Source organism: Prosopis cineraria, unplaced genomic scaffold (assembly GCF_029017545.1).
Source record: "Prosopis cineraria cultivar Desert tree isolate PC_DT_omini unplaced genomic scaffold, ASM2901754v1 PC3, whole genome shotgun sequence".
In the NCBI taxonomy this organism is placed as follows: domain Eukaryota; kingdom Viridiplantae; phylum Streptophyta; class Magnoliopsida; order Fabales; family Fabaceae; genus Prosopis; species Prosopis cineraria.
In genome coordinates, this window is record NW_026555334.1 from 38,468,767 (window position 1) to 38,491,904 (window position 23,138).

General features: G+C 30.8%; 2 protein-coding genes across 5 annotated transcripts; one reads left to right on the top strand and one right to left on the bottom strand.

Moving 5' to 3' along the window:
- The first annotated feature begins 5,517 nt into the window (after positions 1 to 5,517).
- On the top strand, positions 5,518 to 13,624 carry LOC129305241 (ABC transporter G family member 15-like). 3 transcript variants are annotated; one of them, XM_054945234.1, is made up of 9 exons: positions 5,518 to 5,726; positions 10,819 to 10,898; positions 11,044 to 11,505; positions 11,583 to 11,696; positions 11,786 to 11,911; positions 12,055 to 12,345; positions 12,437 to 12,709; positions 12,799 to 12,906; positions 12,995 to 13,624. In XM_054945234.1, exons 1-9 carry the CDS (start codon positions 5,543 to 5,545, stop codon positions 13,325 to 13,327), a joined length of 1,971 nt encoding a protein of 656 aa, XP_054801209.1. In that variant the 5' UTR covers positions 5,518 to 5,542; the 3' UTR covers positions 13,328 to 13,624. The 3 variants fall into 3 exon arrangements, with proteins under 3 accessions (XP_054801209.1, XP_054801210.1, XP_054801211.1); XM_054945235.1 differs by having other exon boundaries at positions 12,061 to 12,345; XM_054945236.1 differs by lacking the exon at positions 5,518 to 5,726 and having other exon boundaries at positions 10,547 to 10,898; positions 11,060 to 11,505.
- A 4,559-nt stretch (positions 13,625 to 18,183) lies between these two features.
- Positions 18,184 to 23,048, bottom strand: LOC129305242 (thioredoxin reductase NTRC-like). 2 transcript variants are annotated; one of them, XM_054945238.1, is made up of 10 exons: positions 22,786 to 23,048; positions 22,100 to 22,277; positions 21,903 to 22,008; positions 21,367 to 21,632; positions 20,907 to 21,186; positions 20,556 to 20,663; positions 20,045 to 20,131; positions 19,774 to 19,878; positions 18,758 to 18,888; positions 18,184 to 18,546 (listed from the first exon to the last, which is right to left on the bottom strand). In XM_054945238.1, the coding sequence occupies exons 1-10, from the start codon at positions 23,000 to 23,002 to the stop codon at positions 18,486 to 18,488; spliced, it is 1,539 nt and encodes a 512-aa protein (XP_054801213.1). In that variant the 5' UTR covers positions 23,003 to 23,048; the 3' UTR covers positions 18,184 to 18,485. The 2 variants fall into 2 exon arrangements, with proteins under 2 accessions (XP_054801213.1, XP_054801212.1); XM_054945237.1 differs by having other exon boundaries at positions 22,100 to 22,307.
- Positions 23,049 to 23,138: the final 90 nt, after the last annotated feature.

Sequence of the window (23,138 nt, forward strand, 5' to 3'; positions counted from 1 at the left end):
GTCGGGAATTAATAAGAGATAGGAATGAGCGAGGAGAGGAGGGCCATGTGGGGGACATCAATCACATGAGAACGTCCCTCCTGTTTTGACTTTTGATGCCAATGGATGTACGTGCAGTCACTCTCATAAGGCAATGTCTTTTTCTACGAAAATATCTATAACACTACCGCAGCGCACCGTAAGTAAGCTTTTCTTAGCTTTCGTTTGTTGTGACATGATAGTGATTAATTTAGATGGTTCCATAAGAAATTTCATTCATATTGATTGAGTTATTATGATTTTGATCAGTGGTGATCTGGCTCTTATTATATTTTTGTTATGTTTACCTCAAACGCTAAAACACTACAAAACTGTCGCGACGACGACTATTTAGAGTCTTAGATGATAAAGGTGTTGTTTTTAATTTTTCCGAAGATAGTGTTGCTATTAATATAAAGAATAATTCTTAACATATATTACTGGTATTTTAAACTTGTTTTAATATTCGACAGGCATGACATTGAGATGCTATTTAACTTTTTCTTATGTAGTTGAATCAACGAATGTAAACAAATATTTTTGTCAGGATTAACAAAATAGTTCGTTCAATTCATATATACTAGAAATTCCGTTTCAAAATACAAGTATCTGCACTCGCATTACAAAAGATATAACTAATACATAAAAATATTTACTAGATTATCAATTTTACCCCTAAAGTTTAATAAAATAGGTGAATAAGTAAGGGTACGTTATAAAAATGTGAACAAATGCTGCCTTGAGCTTTTAAAATTAAAGATATATTATAAAATGAAATAATTTTTAAATTACATTTTGAAACAAATAGAGTACTGTTTTCGGCCTTTTATTTTATAAATTCAAAGACATGTTAAGCTTTCAAGTTTTATCTGACGCAGTTTGCACATATTTTTGTGACCCTGCAAAAAGCTTTCATCACTAGGGAGGGTGATCCATAACAAGCAACGGACATGAGGACGGGTGCTCCCAACGGTATAGAATTTCCTTTGACCCAGCTCCTAACTAACTTTCCAACTGCACGTCATCTGTTTTTTTTTTTTTTTAGGGTAAAGGTAAGCAAGTGATGTTATTTTTAGGGAGAATTACTATCAGGTCCTGCACAGTAAAATTAATTATTACAGAATTTATTGGCAATTGATTGTATTGTTAATACAGTTTAATTTAATTGTTAATAAATTTTACAATAATTAATTTTTTTTGTGAGACTTTAATATAATTCTTCCTTATTTTTAACCCAAGTTGAATTTGATTTGTCACTCTATTTTTTGTTTTTTAATACCCACACACTCTTCAGCCTTCACCTTTCTCATCACCATCATAAGAAAGCCCATACATCCACTCCACTATTTACCTGAATTATCTTATTTGAATTCGCGATTTTTCCCATTTAAAGGCACCGTACGTCATAAGAGAAGCTGGGGGGAATATAATCCATGTTAGTGAATGTAATTATACTATTTTTTTTTCCTGAAATGTACCTAACTTTTAAAATTTTTTTATTCCTGTAGAGCAAGTGTTAAAATAGCATAAATGGATATATCTCAGTAGTCCACGGAGGAGCGGTCAACAATAATACTCTTGGTATACAACAACCAAATAAATAAAACAACTGTGGTGAAATTTATAAATAAAAAGGCATAAAATGGCAAACGTACAAGAGAAGACGTACGAGAGTCCGACATCCTTCATAGTTAGGGCCAGGGAGAATAAACGGGCATGTGTATTAAAAAGACTTCATTAGTAAATTATGCTAAATATTAAAATATGTTTATACCTTTTATGACAACACAAGCATAATAATTACCCGACGTTTCATAAACAAATATATATTGTTTTTAAGACAATAATAGATTAGTGTAATAAACTCGAGCACTGCATGCAAACATTATGTTCACTAAGTTGCTCGCGTATTTTCTGGTGTCAAATTTATGAATGCACGGATATGATACCAATAAATTTGAGATGGTTGAGTTTTAAATTTGAAGTGATTTTGAAGAAATTAAATGGAGGACATAATTGTGGACGTTGAAGGGTACGTACCTAAAGGAGAAAGCCTTAGAGGAAGAGGCGTGAAGGCAATTATTGCAATCGGCCGGGTCCACCGCCAAATTATGTGAGTTAGGTATTGCAATTCAAGGCGCTTAGTAGAATCGGACAAAGCTAAAATTAGCAGAGAGAAGAACACGATTATATGATGAAGGAAGTTGTGGATATAGACGGGACCGATTTCGGCCCTCATCATGTGATGAGCACCACATTATGAGTAATTTAAAAAATTTGAACGGTGGAGATTTTCATATTTTACTTTATATTTAATAAAATAAAAATTATAAATTTTAACAAATTTATTTTATCTTCAATATGAACAATACAGATTTAATTTGAATGATAAATTTAATATTAAATATTTTATAATTTTTATAAATTAATTATCCAGACGTACTTTATATAATTTAGATTTAAAATTTTTATATTATAATTTTTTAAAAATCCAGTTTAAAAATTATCTTTATTTTTATTTTTTAATATTACATTTATTAAAATAAACAAATTTAAAAAATTTTAATTTTAAATTCAGACATTTCAAAATATATCTGGACAGTTAATTTATAAAAATTATAAAAATATTTAATATTAAATTTATCATCCAGAGTAGATTCATTAAAATTTAAAAATTTTATTTTATTAAATATAAAATAAAATATATGAATAAAGTATAAAAATTTGAACTGTCCAAATTAATACTCTGAACGGTCCAGATTGTTTGTGCTCATCAGAACTGATCTCGGATATAAACATAGCAGTGTCAGCCAGAGTTAATCTCGACCAATAAGGGTGAATATGTTCATCGGAGTTCTTTTCTTTATGTACGTTACGAAATACGTCCGCTAAGGTCATCCAATTAATTTGGTTCCCGGGCAGGGTCATTGACCCTGTAAGGCCGTTGTTGCCGCGGGTCAAGTTTTCCCATTCCAGGTTGTGGGTGGTAAATGTTGGGCCCGTTTAAATTTCAATGAAACATAATTAATTATAAAATAATTAATTTTACTCATAGTTAATTTATTATAATATAATCTGTTTGAATATTATTTTTTAAAAATTAATTTTAACATAATTAAATATATTTTCAATAATTTATTTAAAATCAATTTTAATTATATAAATTATCATAAAGGATATTATTTTTTAAAATTAAATTATTAATAAATCTGTAACTAATATTATTAAATTTTTTAAATTTATTTTAAAAATATATATATGATTAAATTATAAAAATTTAAATTATATTAATATTAATTATTTTAATTTGTGTAAATAAATAATTCAATATATTTTAGTTTAAATAAATTTAATAAAAGAGAAAGATTTAATTCTTAAATACTAAACATTAATTTTATAATAACTAATAAAGATAATAATATGCAAGTTGATCTCTAATGATATCATGAATATAAGTCATATTTGATGAATGTGTTAAGCAATGCTTAAAAATATTTGCAACATAAAAAATGTAACATGTAATAAATGATAAAAAATTTCTTTCTTTAGACTTTTGCAACAATTTTCATAATGATTTTTAATTTTAAATTAAATTAAATTAATTTATTATTTTCTTTGTTAAAAAATGTAAGGTATTTTTAACTAAATCTCACCCCTTCAATAAAATTGTTACCTACTTTTAAACTAACCCTATATTTTTTTTATTTACCTTTATTAAATATCCTACAATAAATATAAATTCATTATCAATATGAGTACTTTTAGAAAAAAGGTAATGATTATATCTTAAAAAATTAAAAACGTCTTATATTTTTTAACATTTAACTCCTTAAAATATTTTTTAATAGAGGGAGTAAATTTTACGCCCTTTTTATAATTTTCTCACATGCCTTTATAATTTCACCATAAAAGCTGACTCTTGGAGTTTTGGAAAAAATCGATTTTTTGAAATATGATGTTTGGGTAATTATTTGTAAAATCAATTTTGTAGCTCAAGATCGATTTTCTTCTGTATCCAAACACGCACATACTTACACGAACTACGATTTCAGCACTGATCTAAGAAATATAATACGATTAATACAATGAGATATTGATCACATTATTAAATTTATCTTCAATTTGATACATTAAAATAACTTTAGATTACACATTGAGAATACAGTAGGAAAAATGTTAATAAGTACAGGTTTGGTGAACTTCTAAAAAGATATATACCTTGCAAAAAAAAAAAATCTAAAAAAGCTTGTATTATGAAGCATTTAAAACCTCTAAACTTTAGATTCCATAAATTTTACAATTTTTTTTTAGAAAGAGGTGCTGGAATTGGTTGTCTTCAATCAATCGAGTTCATATTTAAATCGTAAAATTAACTGTAACTAAATTTATAAACTTGCATATAATCTCATTTCAATTCAAAGGACTAGAAGAAACCAGATGTGAAAGGATACTTGAATCCGTAATTAAATGTCAGGTGATTCCATACATTGATGGATTGGTGTATTGTGATTTTTCATACTGTATACATCAAAAAAATTTCTATGATCTTTCACTAGGGGTATGAAGAATCAGTTTCCTGTTATGCACAACTTATGGACCATGGCCCTTCTTCATAGACATTGAGTTTGTGACATCTACGGTTAGCCATGCAACAAATTATAAATATCGATTCAGTCTGTATGTATTGATTACATGATAATTACACCGCACAAGTCTTTTTTTTTTTTTTAAATAGATCACTTTATTCAAGTTTAATTATAATAATATCTGCATATTTTCAATACCGACATGTATGGCTCCAGGTGTTGAAGATTTTATGTTTAAAAATAATAAAATAAGTGAAAATACTAAAAGAAGAAAACTCCACATGACTGGATATAGGTATAAACTTCACAGGCTTTAAGCCATATTTGGTATCATTGAATTGGTAAGGTAGAAATAAAATTAGAGATGAAATCTTAATTTAAGCATGATTGGTATGCAGGACTTGCAATTCTTAAAAATTCTCATTTTATCAAAAATACTAGAATCCAATTTCACTATATTGATCACAGAATTGCTTTAATTCTTTTGGATTCATTTTGTGAATCTCACTGCCTCATCTTTTTTGTTCATTTATGATAAGGTAGGTCTTTTTAATTTAAAAAAAAATAATTTAGTATTTTCTTATTTTACGTACATATATAAATTAATATTGCATTAGAATTTCATCTTCATATCAAACACATTTTTAAAATTTAATTTAATTTTGATTTTATTTTTAATTCTATTAAAAAATCTTCCTTCGTATCAAAGAAGGTCTTAAATCTGATTATGAAAATGAAATGAAAGGAAAAAAAAAAAAAATAGGGATGGAGCGAGGTGCGGGTGGGGGTGAGGAGGTAATGAGTAGGCAATTGGAAAGAGGAACAGTGGAAGAAAGGTGGGGATATTAAATGGAGAGGGAGTAGCAAGCTAGTATATATAATAAAGAGGGTGGCAGAGAGCTGCAGAGTGGGAGAGAGAGAGAGAGATAGTAATAAGGATGGGGGAGGAGAGAAGTGTGATGGGGTGGGAGGAGTTGACAGTGGTGGTGGAGGTGAAGGAAGCACACCAGAAGAAGAAGGTGGTGGTGAACAAGGCCACGGGGTGTGCCCAACCAGGGAGGCTCATGGCCCTCATGGGTCCTTCTGGCTCCGGCAAAACCACCCTCCTCCGCTCTCTGTCCGGTACTCATCATTCTCCTTAATTCTCTACACTTTCTCCCATGCACTCACTTGCATCAGGACCCTGACGCAACAGCTTTTTGTTGTCATGTTCTTCTTACGTAGAGTTCAGGATCGGGCTATTCCTTAATTAACCACCTTTTTTAGAGTTTAATTTAATATTTTAAAAATCTCAAGGTTCCTTTCTTGCTTTTGCCCCGCTCAAGCACTGAAATACCGCCACAGGCTCTGGTTACTTTTTTAAATCACGTATTTATTGTGGCCCTTGAAAATGGAGGTTTTAAAAAAATTATTAAATTTAAACTTTAAAAATGTATTTTAAAATTAGGATCCATATTGATTATTCTAAATTTTAGAATACTATAATTTATACTCTATAGAATAAATATGTAATATTATGATGTGAGAATTAAATTCAAGATGTTAAAAATTTTTAAAAATTACAAATATAAAGGTTTTTAAACATTTCCTACACCAAATCAATAGGTGTTGAATTCAAAAAAAAATAACCTGTTTTAAAGGAATAGTACTGCTAACCTTAATCTCAAATAAGTCAAGCCCATATGTTCTGACTTTAGTATAAAAGGTCGGCTTAAAAATTTTGCTTAAATAAAGGTTTGAATTTTTAAAATTATTTTTTTTAAAGAGTAATAAGGTTTAAGAGCTTGACCTTGATAAATCCTATAAAAAAAAATTCGAGCCCGAGTGACATTTCAAACCCAATTATATATATTTTTTGTGTGGAACACTAAATACACTCTTGAACTTTGAAGTTACAAACCTGTCGCCTAGAGCCCTCCCTAAATTTAATTCCTAAACCATGCTGAACTCTAATCACTCTCTACTTTGAATTTGCGATTGCTTTTGAGGGTTATAATATTTTATTTGTAGATGATGAAGATGAGGAAGATTTAAATTTTGATTGATGAATGTTATAATTAATTTAAATTTTTAAAATATTATGAACATTTTAATTTTTTAATTTTAAAATATTTTAATTAATTTATAATGTTTAATTTTATTTTATTTTTTAAAATAGGACTTGAGGACTTAATCTTGAACTTTTTAAATAAAAGTCAAGCTTCAAAAATGGTGTTAAAAATAAAAAATTAAACTTAAAGATTCTAGGTTTTTTTTTATTTGGAGCTCGGCGCCATAAAGATTGAGCCTGCCTATTTTTTTTAACTCTATTCTGGTGTTTCCATCAACGTAAAATTAGTTGTTTTTTTTTTTTAAATATTCTCAATTTGCTCTTTGATTTTAAGTGGCTTACGTCACCCTCTGTTACTAGCGTTACTGGAACAGATACAGTGACGATAACGTTGAAATCTATTTGCAAAGTAGATTGACTTACTTCCATATAATAGCAGCATTGAAAGATGATCGCAACTAAAATAGAGTGAGCATGGTTTTTCTCATTTTTTTTAAAAAAAGTGATTCCGGTTTTAACTTCACTACCACACTAATAATTTGATCGCTGAAATACTTCTTTGGATCTTATTTACAATACACGTTTTAAAATATTTATTTAATCTCATTTATAAAATATGATATAATTTTTTAAATAATATTTAAAAAGTATTTTTAAAATTATCTTTGATGAGAAAGAAAAAATAACATGATATTATTTTTTTAAATTTGTTATATAAAGTATATTTGAAATTTTATACTTCTAATCAATGATTAAAAAACTGGACTAAATCGGACAGTCTGACCATTGATCGATTAGGCTAATAGTTCAGCTAAGTTACAAAAACTTTTTGAGAAGTTGAGCTAGATCGGATCGCTTTAGATCGAGAATCGAATTTAATTTTCAAAAAAATGGACTATTAAACAATGTCCTTTTTCTTTATTTAATTTTTTTAAAAAATAATTAATTTTTTAATCATTTGATATTATGTTGTATCATATAGTTTATTAAATTATGATAAACTTAAAACACTTAGTTTTATTTTTAAGTTAAGTAATAATTTTATTTTCATTTTTTATACTTAAATTATTATATACACACATAATTTTTTAATTTAATTATTACGTCAACGATTCGGCTATTCAACTTTATTGACATGTGTCAGCCATGAATCGTTAACTTTCTTAATTCAACAAACATTGACTTTAATTTTTTGTTTTTATTTTTTTTATTATTGTTGATAAGATTAATAAAAATAATGTAAAAAAAAAATTGAGGAGTATTCACGAGGAAAAACGTGTGCGTTGATTGTCCTGAATAAAACGTTTTTATTTTTATTGGCTTTCCTTGTTTAGGGTGGGAGTCGTCAATAAAGTCCAAATATCCACTGCTGGAATGCCTGTATCCAAATTCAACACCTGGCATTCCAACGAGATCGAACATGCCCGAATTAGATTTGAATCCTTTGGATTAAAATTTATAATTTTTAGGTGAAAAACAATTCTTAAAAAAAGTAATAACAATAAAAATTATATTTATTTTAGATTTATATTTTACATCTATTATTATAAATATTATTAAAAATAAAATATACTCCTCCATTCAATATTTAAAATACTTTTAATTAAACTACTCCTATATCTTAATTTATTATTTTTAAATTACACTCTTTTTCTATATTTTCTTTTATTTCATAAAGTGTTTCGATTGAAAATTTTTATTAATTATCTTCCTTAATTAATGATATATTTAGAAAAATTTTATTCTTTTCGTTTAAAAATATAATATATTTTTAATTAAATCTTATCTTTCAATAAAGTAGTTACCTGCTTTTTAATTAATATTATCTTTTTATATTTATTCATATTAAATACTCTATAATAATTATAAAGTTATTGTTAATAGAAACACTTTTAAAAAATAATAATAATTATATTTTAAAAGATTAAAAATATTTTATATTTTTAAATATTTAATTTTTTAAAAAACTTATAATGAAAAAAATACTAATTAAATGATGAAAGATTCAAAACACTTTAAATTTTTTTAATATCTTATCTCGTAAAGAATGTTTTATATTTTGAAATCGAAGAGTACTAAATTTATAGACTGTCAAATCATTATAAATGCTTTGTTCATTTTCCACAAGATTAGGTGAAGTCGGTGGATTGATGGGCGTGCGGTAGTAAGTAACCCACTTCAACGCACTATCACCTAGCATAGCATGCTTTATTTTTGGGTAACTCACGATTCAACAGCGATCAAATTCACTTTTACATCATGTATCTGTTTCCTTGTCTCATCATCTGTTTCTTTTTGCCGCCAACTATCACGCATGTCATTAATAGATACATTCTGGGTACTGTATGCTATCTCTGACTTTCTGTTGTGAGAGTAGACAGGGAATGCTAGGTTAGTCCGTTAGTTTGTACTTTTTTTTTAATTCATGCTATAAGAAATTTGGACGGTCAAATGGCATTTGTTATTGATAGTAACAAGGAATCAAGGGAGAAAGTGCTAATTACTTTTTGTTTACTCCCTGATTTAAAAAATTTGTTATAGAGTTTTTAGTATTTTTAAAATATTTATTTTTTAATTTTAATGGAATATAAATTATTTTTGTTGCACTTTTAATATATGAAAGAGATTATTTAAAGTAATGCTTATATAACAGGCATTTTATTAAAATACTAATAAATCTTATCATAGTCTAAAATATTTAATAATATTTTTTAATTTATGTACTCTCTCTGTTAAAAAATGTAAGGTATTTTTAATCGAATCTCACTTCTCAATAAAGTAATTACTTACTTTCAAACTAACCTTATTTTTTCATATTTATTCCTATTAAATACTTTATAATAAATATAAAGTTATTATTAATAGATGCACTTTAAAAAAACAATAATTATACATCAAAAAAATTAAAAATATTTTATATTTTTTAATAGAGAGATTATACTATAATATCACTCCAGGATGACAATTTCCGTAAGTTGGAGAAGTATTATAAGGCTCAAGTTTACCGCTCTAGGAGGGGGGGGGGAACAAAGGAGAATGTCATTTAAGCCCCTTAGAAGGGACATCATTACATCATGAAAACATACAATTATGTAATTTTTTTGCAGCCTAAACAACTTAGGTGGAATTTTGTTCTAACGTAAAATGTCAAAAATGCCTCTAGTTGAAAAGGCAAATACATGAAAAAACGAACTTTGACAACTAAATGTTTGTAATTGATAAGTACATATTCAGAGAATCTGACAAGTTAATGTATGACTATTTCATACTTTATATTACAAACTATCCAAAAAAATATCAAGAAAATGTTCGAACGTTATCGAGTTTTGATATTAATAAGACTGTGTCCAAAATTGTTTGTCATTTCTAATGTCAATCTGCAATCAATGCATTAATACATCCAAATATTTAGTAAACTAAATGATAGACATTTTCTAAATTTACAAACACGCACTTTACATCAACAACACAGCGTTCATGTTTTCATAACGCAAGATATCGGTATTAGGAGGTATTAGGAACTTCCAACAGTCCAAACAATCAATACTTTCTAATTTTATGATTACAATTCAAAAATCCACAACATAATTTTAAAATATTTATATAAAAGAATTCAGTTGTTAAGTCTTGACATAGACTTTTTCAAGTCACTCTCATGATACATACATGCCTTTTCAAATTAGGAGTGTGTGCGTGAGTGTATATTTGGACCTGGAATCAGGAGTACTTTTTAACTCTACCTTTTTTTCTTTTGTTTTTTATTTGAAAATTTTTACTCTTTAACTCAACATGATTTTACGAGTCATCCATACGGGCTAGCATAGGCGGGCTCAAAATAGTACGCTATGGATTCAAAATAGTACGCTTTTTTAAGTGCCCTCAGTGGCTTTCTTCTTCTTCTTCCGGGGGGGAAAAAGTTACTGCTCCACGGGACTCGAGTTTACACGTTGGCACACACAGAGAGAGAGAGAGAGTTTTTTGGCCGCACAAGGGACGTAAGTTCACCGGAACTTCGTTAGTGTTGCGCCACCGAGACATGGCTGCCACTGCCGGGTCTTGGGGTGGCGCATCCCTAACCGCGTCACCCCAAAGTCCAAATAGTTCAACACCAGTCATTCAGTAATTTGTTATTTCTACTAAGAGCAACGTCCACGTTTTGTACAGGAAGGCTTGCTCGGAACGTTGCAGTGACCGGCAACGTTCTAATCGGTGGGAAGAAGAGATGCTTCAATTGCAAAGAAGTGGTAAGATAACTGTCCGTCTGCTGCTAAACCCATATGACTTTTCCTTGCCACATTCATTGCTATTCACGGCTTTGTTAAAGTTCGATCCTCTCTGCAAATAGGGACGGATTTATGATAGTATGTATTTGTTTTCAATATTATCCAGTCTTATGTGGATACAGAAGAATTGTTCTTGGGAACTTTGACGGTAAGAGAAACCCTAGCATACTCTGCAAATCTGAGGCTTCCTTCTAGAATGACCCGAGAGGAGATAAACAAGGTGGTGGAAGAAACCATAATCCAGTTGGGTCTAGAAGAATGTGCGGACAGTAAGCTTGGGAACTGGCATTTACGTGGTATTAGCAGTGGTGAAAAGAAGAGGCTCAGCATTGGCCTTGAGATTTTAACACAACCCCACGTCTTGCTTCTGGATGAACCGACGAGTGGACTTGATAGTGCCTCTGCTTTCTATGTGATTCAAACCCTATGCAGCATTGCTCATGATGGAAAGGTCGTTGTCTGTTCCATTCACCAGCCGAGCAGTGAAATCTTTAACCTTTTTGATGATCTTCTCTTGCTATCGAGCGGAGAAACTGTTTATTTTGGAGAAACAAAGATGGCTTTGAAGGTACGCAATTTGGGAAAACCAAATGTTTCGTTGAATTTTTGCTAGAATTCAGCGTTCTTATTGTGTCCTGGGAACAGTTCTTTGCTGATGCAGGGTTCCCCTGTCCCACTAGAAGAAATCCTTCGGATCATTTCCTTCTCTGTGTTAATTCGGACTTTGATGCCATTACTGTAGCTCCGATGAAATCTGAAGCAAGTATTGTTAGTTGAAGCTTGTTATTTGCACCATTTTTGGTAAAGATCTTAATTCTGATTCTGAATGTGAATTTCATCATTGACAGCCTGCGTCATCAAATTCTACAACAGGCAATAAAACAGAAGACATTAGAGCGACACTCATTGAGAGTTACAAAAATTCAGGGCAAATAATCGATGCCAAAAGGATAATTCAGTGTTTGAAATCCAATGTATGAATTACTCAATATTGTTTATCATGTATATGTAATAAAGTATTTCAGCTTCATGCACCGTATCAATGGGAATGCACTCTAGTTGCCTTTTCATATTTTTGGTCATTTTTAAGCTACTGATAGATTAAGAGCTGTCAAAGTTGCAGGGAGACGAATTGATTGAGTCCAACGTAAGGGGCAATACCAGCTACTGGAAGCAGCTCTACACTTTGACCCATCGATCATTCTTAAACATGTCAAGGGACCTAGGCTACTATTGGCTGAGGATCTTTTTCTATTCACTGGCAGCCACTGGCATTGGTCTTTTCTTTTATCATCTTGGTACTGACAAGGACTCGATCTTGGCCAGAGGGAAGTGTGTATCATTCATATATGGGTTCATAATTTGTCTGTCATTTGGAGGATTACCGGTTTTCATTGAAGAATTGAAGGTATATAGAATTGAAAATCCCTTTTCTACTGAACCTACTGAAACTCTTTGTTACACCCTATTGTTGCATTTCTAACTCCAACCAAAATCAGGTGTTCTACGGTGAAAGGTCCAAAGGGCATTATGGGGAGGCTGTGTTTGTACTATCAAACATCCTGTCATCTTTCCCTTTCCTACTTGTTACGTCGCTCTTCTTTGTTACAATCACATACTCCATGGTGAAACTTCACCTGGGTTTAGCTCAATGTATTTTCTTCTTCCTCAACTTATTCGTCTGCTTATCTATCATCGAGGGCTGCCTTATGGTAGTAGCTTCACTGGTGCCTAATGTCCTCATGGGCATAGGAGTAGCAACTGGAGTAACCGTAAGCAAACATCACTCAGCGTCTCTGTCTCAAACAATTTTTCTTTTCTGGAAATTGCTGAACAGTTTAATTGCTGGCGGTGATTGCAGCTTTTCATGGTGATGTGTTCTCCATTGTTCAGACCACTACCTGACCTACCTAAGCTGTTTTGGCGCTACCCCATGTCCTACTTGAGCTTTGCTACATGGGCAGTGCAGGTGCAATATTCAGTGTTTATGAGATCCGTCAAAATTAAAAGGGAAAAAAAAACATAATGAACTGAAGTGATATTGTTATAACCTGCAGGGTCAACTCAAGAATGACATGCTGGGGCTTGAATTTGATCCTCTGATTCCTGGTAACCCCAAAGCTAAGGGAGAACAAGTTCTGAAATTGACATTTGGGGTCTCAACTAATCATGACAAGTGGTGGGACATGACAGCATTGGTCACCCTGTTTATAGCTCACCGATTTATCCTTTTCTTAGTACTTCGGTATGACAAAAGACAGATATCACCCTTGCGGTGGTTTTATGCCAAAGTAAGTCCACACTATAGTGAAGGGTTTTCACTGAGCAATAAGCAGCGTCGTATGGCTTTCAAGAAACAGCAAGCTCTTCCGTTATCTGCTGAATATTAATAGGGCATCACGTCTTCAAAAGATGCAATATAGATATATTATCATGCCCGATTTCTTCTTACACCCCACGTGCAGGGAAAATGATACAGTAAAATATTTGATAGCCATGTTTTGGATTGTTTAGTTGTGTTGTCTATATCATTTATGTGGTCCTTGGGTATGCGTTTAAGTCTGCAATAACTGTATGAGTCATGTATGAGTCATGTATAGTGTGGGTTATCCAACTACCCTACCCGAGTGGGGCTATTTTGTTAAAAAAGTGAGTTCAAGAAATGGAATAACCAGAATTGGAAAGTTGGAATCGGTCCTCGTATGCCTATTTTTTTAATTCCAAGTGTATTCTCTGATAGCATTTGTTGATTCAAACCTGACCGCTAATGTGTGTGGGGATAATGGACCGCAATATTAGATGCCAGAACAAACCAGACAAATTAAAATAACTTATCTAAATTTTGTTTCCCGAAATAATAACAACTGCTACTTAGCTGGATTTTGTTCAATTGATAGCAATCATGATAGCATGTGCTTGTTTGATTACAATTCTTTTTGTCTCTGATTTATATAATATCTATTTTTTGGCCAGAAATAGTAATGTTTATCTTTCTTTTTTTTAAAAAAATAAAGGCATATAAATATTTCCCGCCTTTAATATATATTATTATTATTATTATTATTAAGCGAATCTGTTATTAGTTATATGCATACTAAGCTCTAAAAGATTTATTGCTTATTATCAATATGTACCTCGTCAAGCTTAACTCACGGACTTTTACTTTAGTACGCCTGTTTTCTATGAATACCGTAATTAAAATAAAGAAGCAGAGTATTATAAGAAACAAATGAAGCAGATAATTCTTCGCAGGCCAATCTGCAGGCTTTTCATTATCCAATTGTATTTTGTAATAAAAAGGGGGAAAAAAAGAGGAAGTCTTGACAAATAAATACCTGGGCATAGAAACTTTGAAATTCATAAATATGTTTTTGAACTGTAAAAATCATCAATGAAAGAATCAAAGATTTAGTGCTCGTTTGAATTTCAATTGAATATAATAGATTATAAAAATAATTAATTAAATAATAAATTTTAATTATAATTGATTATGTTATAACGTAATTTATTTAGATATCATTTTTCTAAAATTGATTTTAATAAAATTGAAGATGTTTGAATAATTTATTCAGAATCAATTTTAATTGTATAAATTACTATAGAGAACATTACATTTTAAAATTAAATTATTGATAAATTTATATCTAATATTATTAAAGTTGTTATATTTTATTTAAGAAGTAAAATAGATTATTCATTTTATTTTTATTAAATTTTAGGCTTTTTTTACAATTTCCAATAATGATACTACAAAGAATAAACAAGAAGAGATGTTTCCTGTCATTTTTAAGGAGATAGGCACAGCCCCCTAGATGAGGTCGGGATTTGGGTCAGAGAATATATTGGATGTTGATTGAAGTGAAGCTGCAAGCTAGAGCGATGGGGATGATTTAACAGTAGTGACACCAAAAGATGAATTTTAAGCTTGAGCCCATAGCAAGATGACAGTTCAATCGTTTTATCTGTTTGATTAACTAACCATATTCTTTTTTGATTTTTTAGATGCAAATGGCCAATGGCAATGGACTCTTTTCCAACACTTATTACCTCCATCTTGCCTTAAAGATATTGCAGGTACAGCCATCAATGTCAATGATAGTGCAAGGCCCTCTAACTTCTGGAGTGTTTAACTCTAATGGCAACTTTACCATTAAATCGATGTATAAAGCTTCTCAATTTTTACATTGGACTGAGGCTGATATTAGTCAAAAGAAACCCTGAGAATTACCTATTGCACAACGTATGAAGACCTTCATGTGACTTTTGTTGAAGGCAAATTACTCACTAATGCAAAGAGGCATCGTAAGCATATGACCTCTGATTGAACCTGCAAGCTTTGTACTGCTCCCATAGAGAACACTCACCATGTTTTCAAACATTGCTATTTAGCTGCTGCTGTCTGGAAGAAAGTTCTACCACTTGATGTATGCTGATTTTTATGTGACAATTATGCACACTTTGCTCAAAACGGTTTTGCAAGATGACTCTATGAACATCTCTTGAAAGATTGGGATATGTATTATGATAAATGGAAATTTTATACATTTTTATCTTTTTGATTTAAAATTTTAAATATTTATTTGAGACTAATTGAGTTTACTCACATATTATTTAATTTTATTGGCCAATCTTCAATTTTAAAATTTTAACTAATTAAATCTTGAATTTTAAAGTTTAAATAATATCTTTAATATTTTGCACATTTACTATTTTATTTTATTTTATTTGTATAATTTTTCTGGATTTAATTTAAAAAATATCGTTGAAGATTATTTTTTTTTGAGCAAAAATCGTTGAAGATTATTTTAAATAGAATAATATGGGCATGAAGTCAAGAATCAAATTTTAAAAATTTTGTTTATTTTTATTTTTATTTTTTTAATATAATTTTTAATTAAGATTATTTAAAATAGTTTTTCATTTTATTAGATTATTAGGTTTTATATTTGTTGGACGCACGGCTTTTAATTGAGAGAAAAGAAATGGAGTTGGCGGCAAAAGAATTGAGAAAAGGAGCAGAGGCGTTGGCGATTTGCCGATCGTCTGCGTCTATCTTTCACTTTTCGATGGCTTCATTCGTAGGAGAGAGTTAATGTTTTTAAATATAATCAATTATGAATTATGATGTTAAATTTTATTAGAATTTTTGATGTTTAAAAAAGATTTTATTTTATATTTATTTTAAATTTTTTTCTTTTTTTTATCTCTAAATTTTATACTTTAATTATTATTGTTAATTATTGCATGACTTTTATGTTATATATTTTATTTGAAGTTATATTTATTATAATCGATTGATATAGTAACAAAAGAATAATTTGGCTTGACTTGAATGATTATTCATGCGTTGTTTTTTGTATAGCTAATATAAAAACAGTTGTTAGGTTATAGATTAAGTGAGATTTTAATTAATTTATAACTTAATTTTTTATTTAATTTTTAAATAATAATTTGAAAAATATATATAAATTCAATTTATTTTATGGATGAGAAAGATTGAGTTTAGATGATTGAATTGTGATTAATTACGCTACTTGTACTTATTAATTTTTTTAGTTGAACTAGCTTTATTTATTTAATTTTAATTTAATTTTTTTAAAATTAATTTTCTCATTAAAAAAATCCCACTGTTATTTAGTTTTTTACAATCTTAATTTAAATAGTTAATTCATTAACTCTTAAAAAGACGACTTACCTTGCCTTTTACTGCAAAATTTAGGTTCTATTAATTTTGATATTATTCAACAATAGTGTTATATTCTGTGCTAGAAACTATGAGATGCAAGGAACAAATGCATTTTTCCAAGGAAAACTTTCACTTCTGACAATATTTTTTGCCAAGTTAGAGCTTTTGTTGATCATACATTAAGAGCTTTTTCAACTTTTAATATTTTGGTGTAATTCCTTTTTGCTCTTGTTGATTGGTTCTATTTGAACTCTATAGTCTATATAGTTGATTTAATTTATACTTTGTTAAAAAATAATCATATTCTAGCTTTGCAAGTTACTTACTATCTCAACTTCTCATTTTCACCAATATTCATCTTTTATTTTCTACTTTTTAAGTGTTGGGTTTAGAGAAAAAAGTTAATATTTCACAACGTAATGAATCAATATTTGAATTTTCATTAGAGAGAAGTATCTATATTTAATGTAATATTTTAAATAAAATTATCTCTAATAAAAAAATCTACATGACAAAAAAAAACATCTTTTGTTTTTCACTTCTATTAGAATGAGTTTCATGAAATTCATGGCAATAACCTAAAAAAATAAAAATTAGTGCAATAGTCCCTCCATCCACAATTCTAATTACAAGGCACAATTTACCAAACCACAAATAGTATCAAGGAAACAATCAAATTTAATTGATATATCAAGGTTGAAATGTATAAAACTTATTTAAATTTTGAGACAGTTGCATATAATCCTCCTTATCTTTAAATTTTTAAAATTAACCTGCTATCTTTTGATTTTATTTTTCAAAATCCCTACTATTAATTAACTTTATTATGTTATTAATAGAGTTTGTCATGTTAAATTAATGCAATATACATAGCACATGACATGGAAAAAAATCTTTGTATTATTTTTAACACAATTTAGAAAGGGGTAAAATTATGTTTTTTATTTTTAGCACACACGACAATCCTCTTATATTTTTTTAGTTGAGCAACATTGTTCTCATTTTTTATGGTGAACACAATTTAAGAAAAATTATAATTTAATTATTCTTTATAAATTAAAATAGCATTTTATATCAAACTATAATTATATATTCTTTGTCAATCAATGATAGCTTTCAGATATTTTTTTTATGTTAGATATTCAGGTGTATTAAAAGTGACAATTACAATTTTGCCCCTCCTTTAATTATCTTAAAAAATAATAAAAATATTTTTTTCATGTTATGCATCATATGTATTACATTAATCTAATATCATAAACTCTATTAATAACATAATAGAGTTAATTAATAGTAAAGTGTTTTGATAAGCCAAATTTAAAGTTAGAGAGGTTAATTTTAAAAATGAAAGGAATGCAACTCTCTTAAAATTCAAAGAGAATTTATGTATATATCAATTTTTTTTGTTTTCAATTTTGTCTGCAAATGTCATCATTTTATGAGCTTTAAATGCCTTCAAAATTTAAATTCTCATTCTTTTTAATTATTTCATGATTATGGGCATGAGCACAAGCATAAAATATTTAAATTCGAACAGAAGTTTATTCATCATAAAGAAGATGATAAAATCTGAAATTAGTATTCTTGCTTGAATAAAAGTCAATCCAATCGCCATAATACTGTCACTGAGATCATAATCGAGACTTGCACAGTTCAAGTTTAAATACACTGAACAGTCAAAAACCTGTAATGAAGTGTTCGAAGCTCTACATGTACAGTCTGTGAAGTTGCTCATTAGATCAAGGAACAATTGTCAAAATTGACAGTATTTTCCACTTGACCAGTTTGGAAAACAAAAATGAATCACCAAATGAGGGCATGTGTCTATCAATCCTCCTCCTCTCTCTTGAATGTCTGAACTATTATTTATTTGCTTCGATGAATTCTCTGTACTCACTCTTCATTTTCACTCCAGACACAGTCCTGCAATATCACCAACATCAGCAGGAAAATACCAGCAATCATAACATACACGAGGCAAGTCGGTGACAATCGCCTTTCAGTACATAATGCTATCGATGGCATTATGTATTTAATCCTTAAATATCAGTAAATAATGCCATAATGACAACGATGAAAATGAGGATGATAAGGGGAAAAAGTAAAGACGAAGGACAGATAATACATAGCTTACCTAAGCATCTCCTTGTTTTTGAAAAACTGCACACATGGTGTTCCCATGATTCCAGCTGCTTCAGCTATTTCTGGATCTTCCTCTATATCAATTTCAACGAAATGTATATTCTGATCAAATTCGTCAATAACCTGCCATGGGAGACAATGAGGGAAGAAATTCAGAACATTTTTTGCTTTCAATATATAATTTAAAACAAATTATCAATGTTTTACAACCATGCCCAACATTGAATCAGGATAAGTAGTAGTTTATGGTACATAAAAACACTAAGATATATATTAACAAAACTATAAAACTAATATTTTACAATTAAATTAATAAATTTATAATAAAGATAATCATAATAAATTTACAAATATTAAATATTATAATTAACTGAGAAATCATATTACACGTGAAGAAAATCATATGAAATAGGTTGAGCAAAGTTCACAGGACAACATGACATCAAAACTTTTAAACCCCAAGTAAGTGCATTTTAAAAGCATTCTTCTTCAGCAAGGAAAATTGCAGGGGCCCCCAAGTGTTCCATGGCATGTTCCCTACATAAATGTTCTTACCTTTGGGGAAAAAAGTTCTTGGTTTCAACTTTTAATTTGAGAAAGATATATCCATCATACATAAAGCCTAGGTAAAAGAGAGCGGCTGTAGGGAAAGAACAAATGGTCACCAGTGTGGATGACATACCTTAACTCAAAAGGTCAAAGTTCAAATTTATGAGTTTTTCCACTTTATTATATATTAGTATTTTTACTGCATTTGATGTGAAACTTTTCACATCAATTTAAGTTCACCCACACTTGATCATCCTAACCGGTTATAATTTTACTGATTTCAAACTTTCAAATAGCAATATCATGACATTTGTTGTGTTCGTTCCAGGCATCAAAAGAACGACACAATATCATATCACAGAAGATAGAAGTTAAATGATTCCAAAGTCCAAAAACATGGCAAGTACCATGCTATTTAAGGAAAGTGAAATAGCTTTTATCCCCCCACTTTTCACATACCTTACTAAGAATTGGCTTCAGAGTCCTACATGGGCCACATGTTGGTGCCGTATATATTACACATATAAGCCGCGGACTTTCATGGTACAATTTTCGAAGAGCATACTGCAAAGAAGATACAAAAAATGAAATCACATTATAATTCGAACCCAAAATTAAATGATAAAAGAACTTGAGTGAGAACAGTAAAAGCCTGATTTCTTTTTGTTTTTTTTTTACACGATAAAAACTAGATTTCATTCCCATAGGAACCTGGCAAGGAAACACATACCTGCCCTTTATGCTTTGTCATTGTGATATCAAAACCCTCTTGAACATCCCTGTCTGTTAATTCCTTCTTAACCTCCTCAGATGCAGGCTGTTACAAGTAAATAGAAAGACAGAAAATTATTGGAACATACTGAACCTTAAATGGAATTTCCCCTAAATTACAAGGAGCAGCTATATCCACTCTAGGAACATAGGCAAAATGTTTTCTTTTCAGGATAAAATTATAGCCAAAATGAGATAACTTTTTTAAGGCAGAAATGGTATGAAATCGGTAATACATCGTAACTCAAAATCTCAAAACTCAAACTTATAAATTATCCCACTTATATATATATATATTATTTATTAAACCTAACTCTATTTGATATGGACATTCCAATCAACTCAAATTCACTTACACTCAAACACCCTAGCAACAAAAAATTAAATTAGTGTAATATTTACAAATCATTACCATCAATCTGGAGGACAATAATCTCACATAAAATTTGGAGTCTATTGAAATCAAATACCTGATGGAACTCCACAAGAAGATCATTGCTGACAAGATATCTCTCAGCTGCTAATGCAGCAATGCACCCAGAACCAGCAGCTGTTACTGCTTGTCTCCATTCGTGATCCTATGAGAGAATAAAGAAAAAAGACGAATTTTAAGGGGACATAAGGCAATTACTACACACAGGTAATTTCATAAAAATGGTAACATCAAACAAGGAAGATTCAGAAAATCTACTTAAAAATGGTAACTATATGCTCGGTACCAAGAAATATTATTTCATAACTACTGAAGTTGGTCCTGAATAAGTTCTACTTTGTTTTGCGATTATTTAGAAAAACACACAGGGATATATTCAACAGGTTACCTGCACATCTCCGGCTGCAAATACACCTTCAACTGAAGTTTTTGCAGTACCCTCTTTAACTAAGATGTAGCCAGAGTGGTCAAGTGCCACTTGCCCTTCCAGTAGTTGGCTGTTTGGTGAATGACCAATACCATAAAATAGCCCTTTTGCATCAAGCACAGACTCCTCCCCAGTATCCATATTTCGAATTAGAATTCCAGACATATGACCTTTTGGATTGCTCACGACATCCACAGTCTCTGTATTGAAGTGCACAGTGACATTGGGATTGTTGAACACTCTGAAACATTCGTGATAATTAACCTGTTAAACAAACATTCAGGGAGTTGAAAACTCAAGTACAAGTTGCTTATTAGTATATAATTTACCTTCATCAAGGAATCCAAACAGAAAGCTCCACATAAAAACACAGACTACCAAGTAATTAAAGTTGGGAAATGTTCATCAGATTCAGACCCACCTATCTTGCATAGCTTTGGAAGCCTTTAGTTGGGCCTTACGCACAAGTAAGTGCACATGACGACCATATTTAGTCAAGTATATTGCTTCTTCTGTAGCTGTATCTCCCCCTCCTACCACAGCAAGGACCTGACCCTTAAAAAGAGGAGAGGCTCCATCACAGATTGCACAGGCACTGATTCCTCTACTCCAAAATTCATCTTCTCGGGGTAGCCTGAGTCTCTTTGCAGTAGCTCCAGTAGCAAATATGACTGTGTGGCACTTGACCTGAAATAAAATGTTAATAAAATAATCAGATAACTCAATAACTACTTTTCTGCCAAAGAAAAGAGGCATAATTTCTGAACAAACTTCTTTACCACACTTGTGCAGCATTGAAATGTTTTAACTCAAAAGAAGAAGAAATGAAAAAGAAATCGGATTTAATTAACCAGTTAGATTCAAAGATAAAAAAATCCACTTTAGAAGAACCAAGAATATCAATAATTGATGCAATCATGTAATCGTAAATCAACTTGTTGCTGATGAACATATCACCTTACGTTCACTGCTTTGGACTGTGAAAGGACTATTTTTAACGTCAAGAACTTCAACGTCTTCTTGGAACAATTCTGCTCCCCAACGCTCAGCTTGCCGTCGCATCCTACATAGGTAGGCAGTAAATGTGTGAATTACAAGGTCTTCATGCGAATGAATAACAAGATAATTGAATATCCATTTCTTTGTTCTACTACTTGTCCATCAGATCGGGACCAGTTATCCCATCTGGAAATCCTGGAAAGTTCTCCACTTCAGTGGTGGTCATCAACTGCCCGCCAGGAACGCCACCTACTTGGTAACCTTCAAAGACTAGGGGTTTTAAATTGGCACGAGCTGCATATATTGCTGCTGTGTATCCTGCAGGGCCTGAACCTATAATGACAACATTCTCGACATCATGGCCTGTGAAAAGCAAAATCACATTAAGACCAATACTTTTTAGTCCTTCACTCCAATTTGGCATCAAATTTATGTATTATCAACAAATAAGCTTAGTATCTATATGATTTTTTTTCAACGCACACTGCCAATGTGGGTTTAGTTTCAGAGTTACCGAAATTAAGAAGCTCCTCCATTTTTTAATACCCGACTGACCGACTAGGAACAGCTCTTTCTTTCTTTCTTTCTTTCTTTTACTTTTTTCCCCCAATTTTGCTTTCGGGGACGGAATATAGCGTCAGCACTAATACTCTATAACAAAACAGGACTTCTTCGAAGCTAAGAATTCGCAATAAGCATGCATCTTATCTTTATATCATCTCCAAAACGTGATGACACAATTCCAATTCCAAGCATTCAAGCATCACGGGCAAAGGTAAGAGAAAAAGAAGCATGAAGAAGTCTGAGTGATTGGTAATGCTTGTGCAAGCGAGTGAGTAACCTGGGGAGCTAGGCGCGTCGGCGGAGGAGGCTCGGAGTCTGGAGAGGGAAGGACGAGTTCGAAGCGAGTCAGGGCGTCGAGCGGACGAAGACGAGCAAGGGTTGAGGAAGACGACGGGGTGAGGTTGATGGGGGGAGGTGGAGGAGAGTGTGGCCATTGAGAATCGGCGGGTGGGAAGGCCGAGTCCCGCGCCGATTCCTATCTTCGCAGCAGCCATTGAAGTTTGAGACCATACAATGATAGAGCAGCAGTTAAAGCGGCATCTGCTCGAATTGGTCCGTGTCTATTGTAGCATTTCATTTCTTATCGTACGTGCTTGTGGAACACGCGCTCCTCCTTTTTTTTCTTTTTTT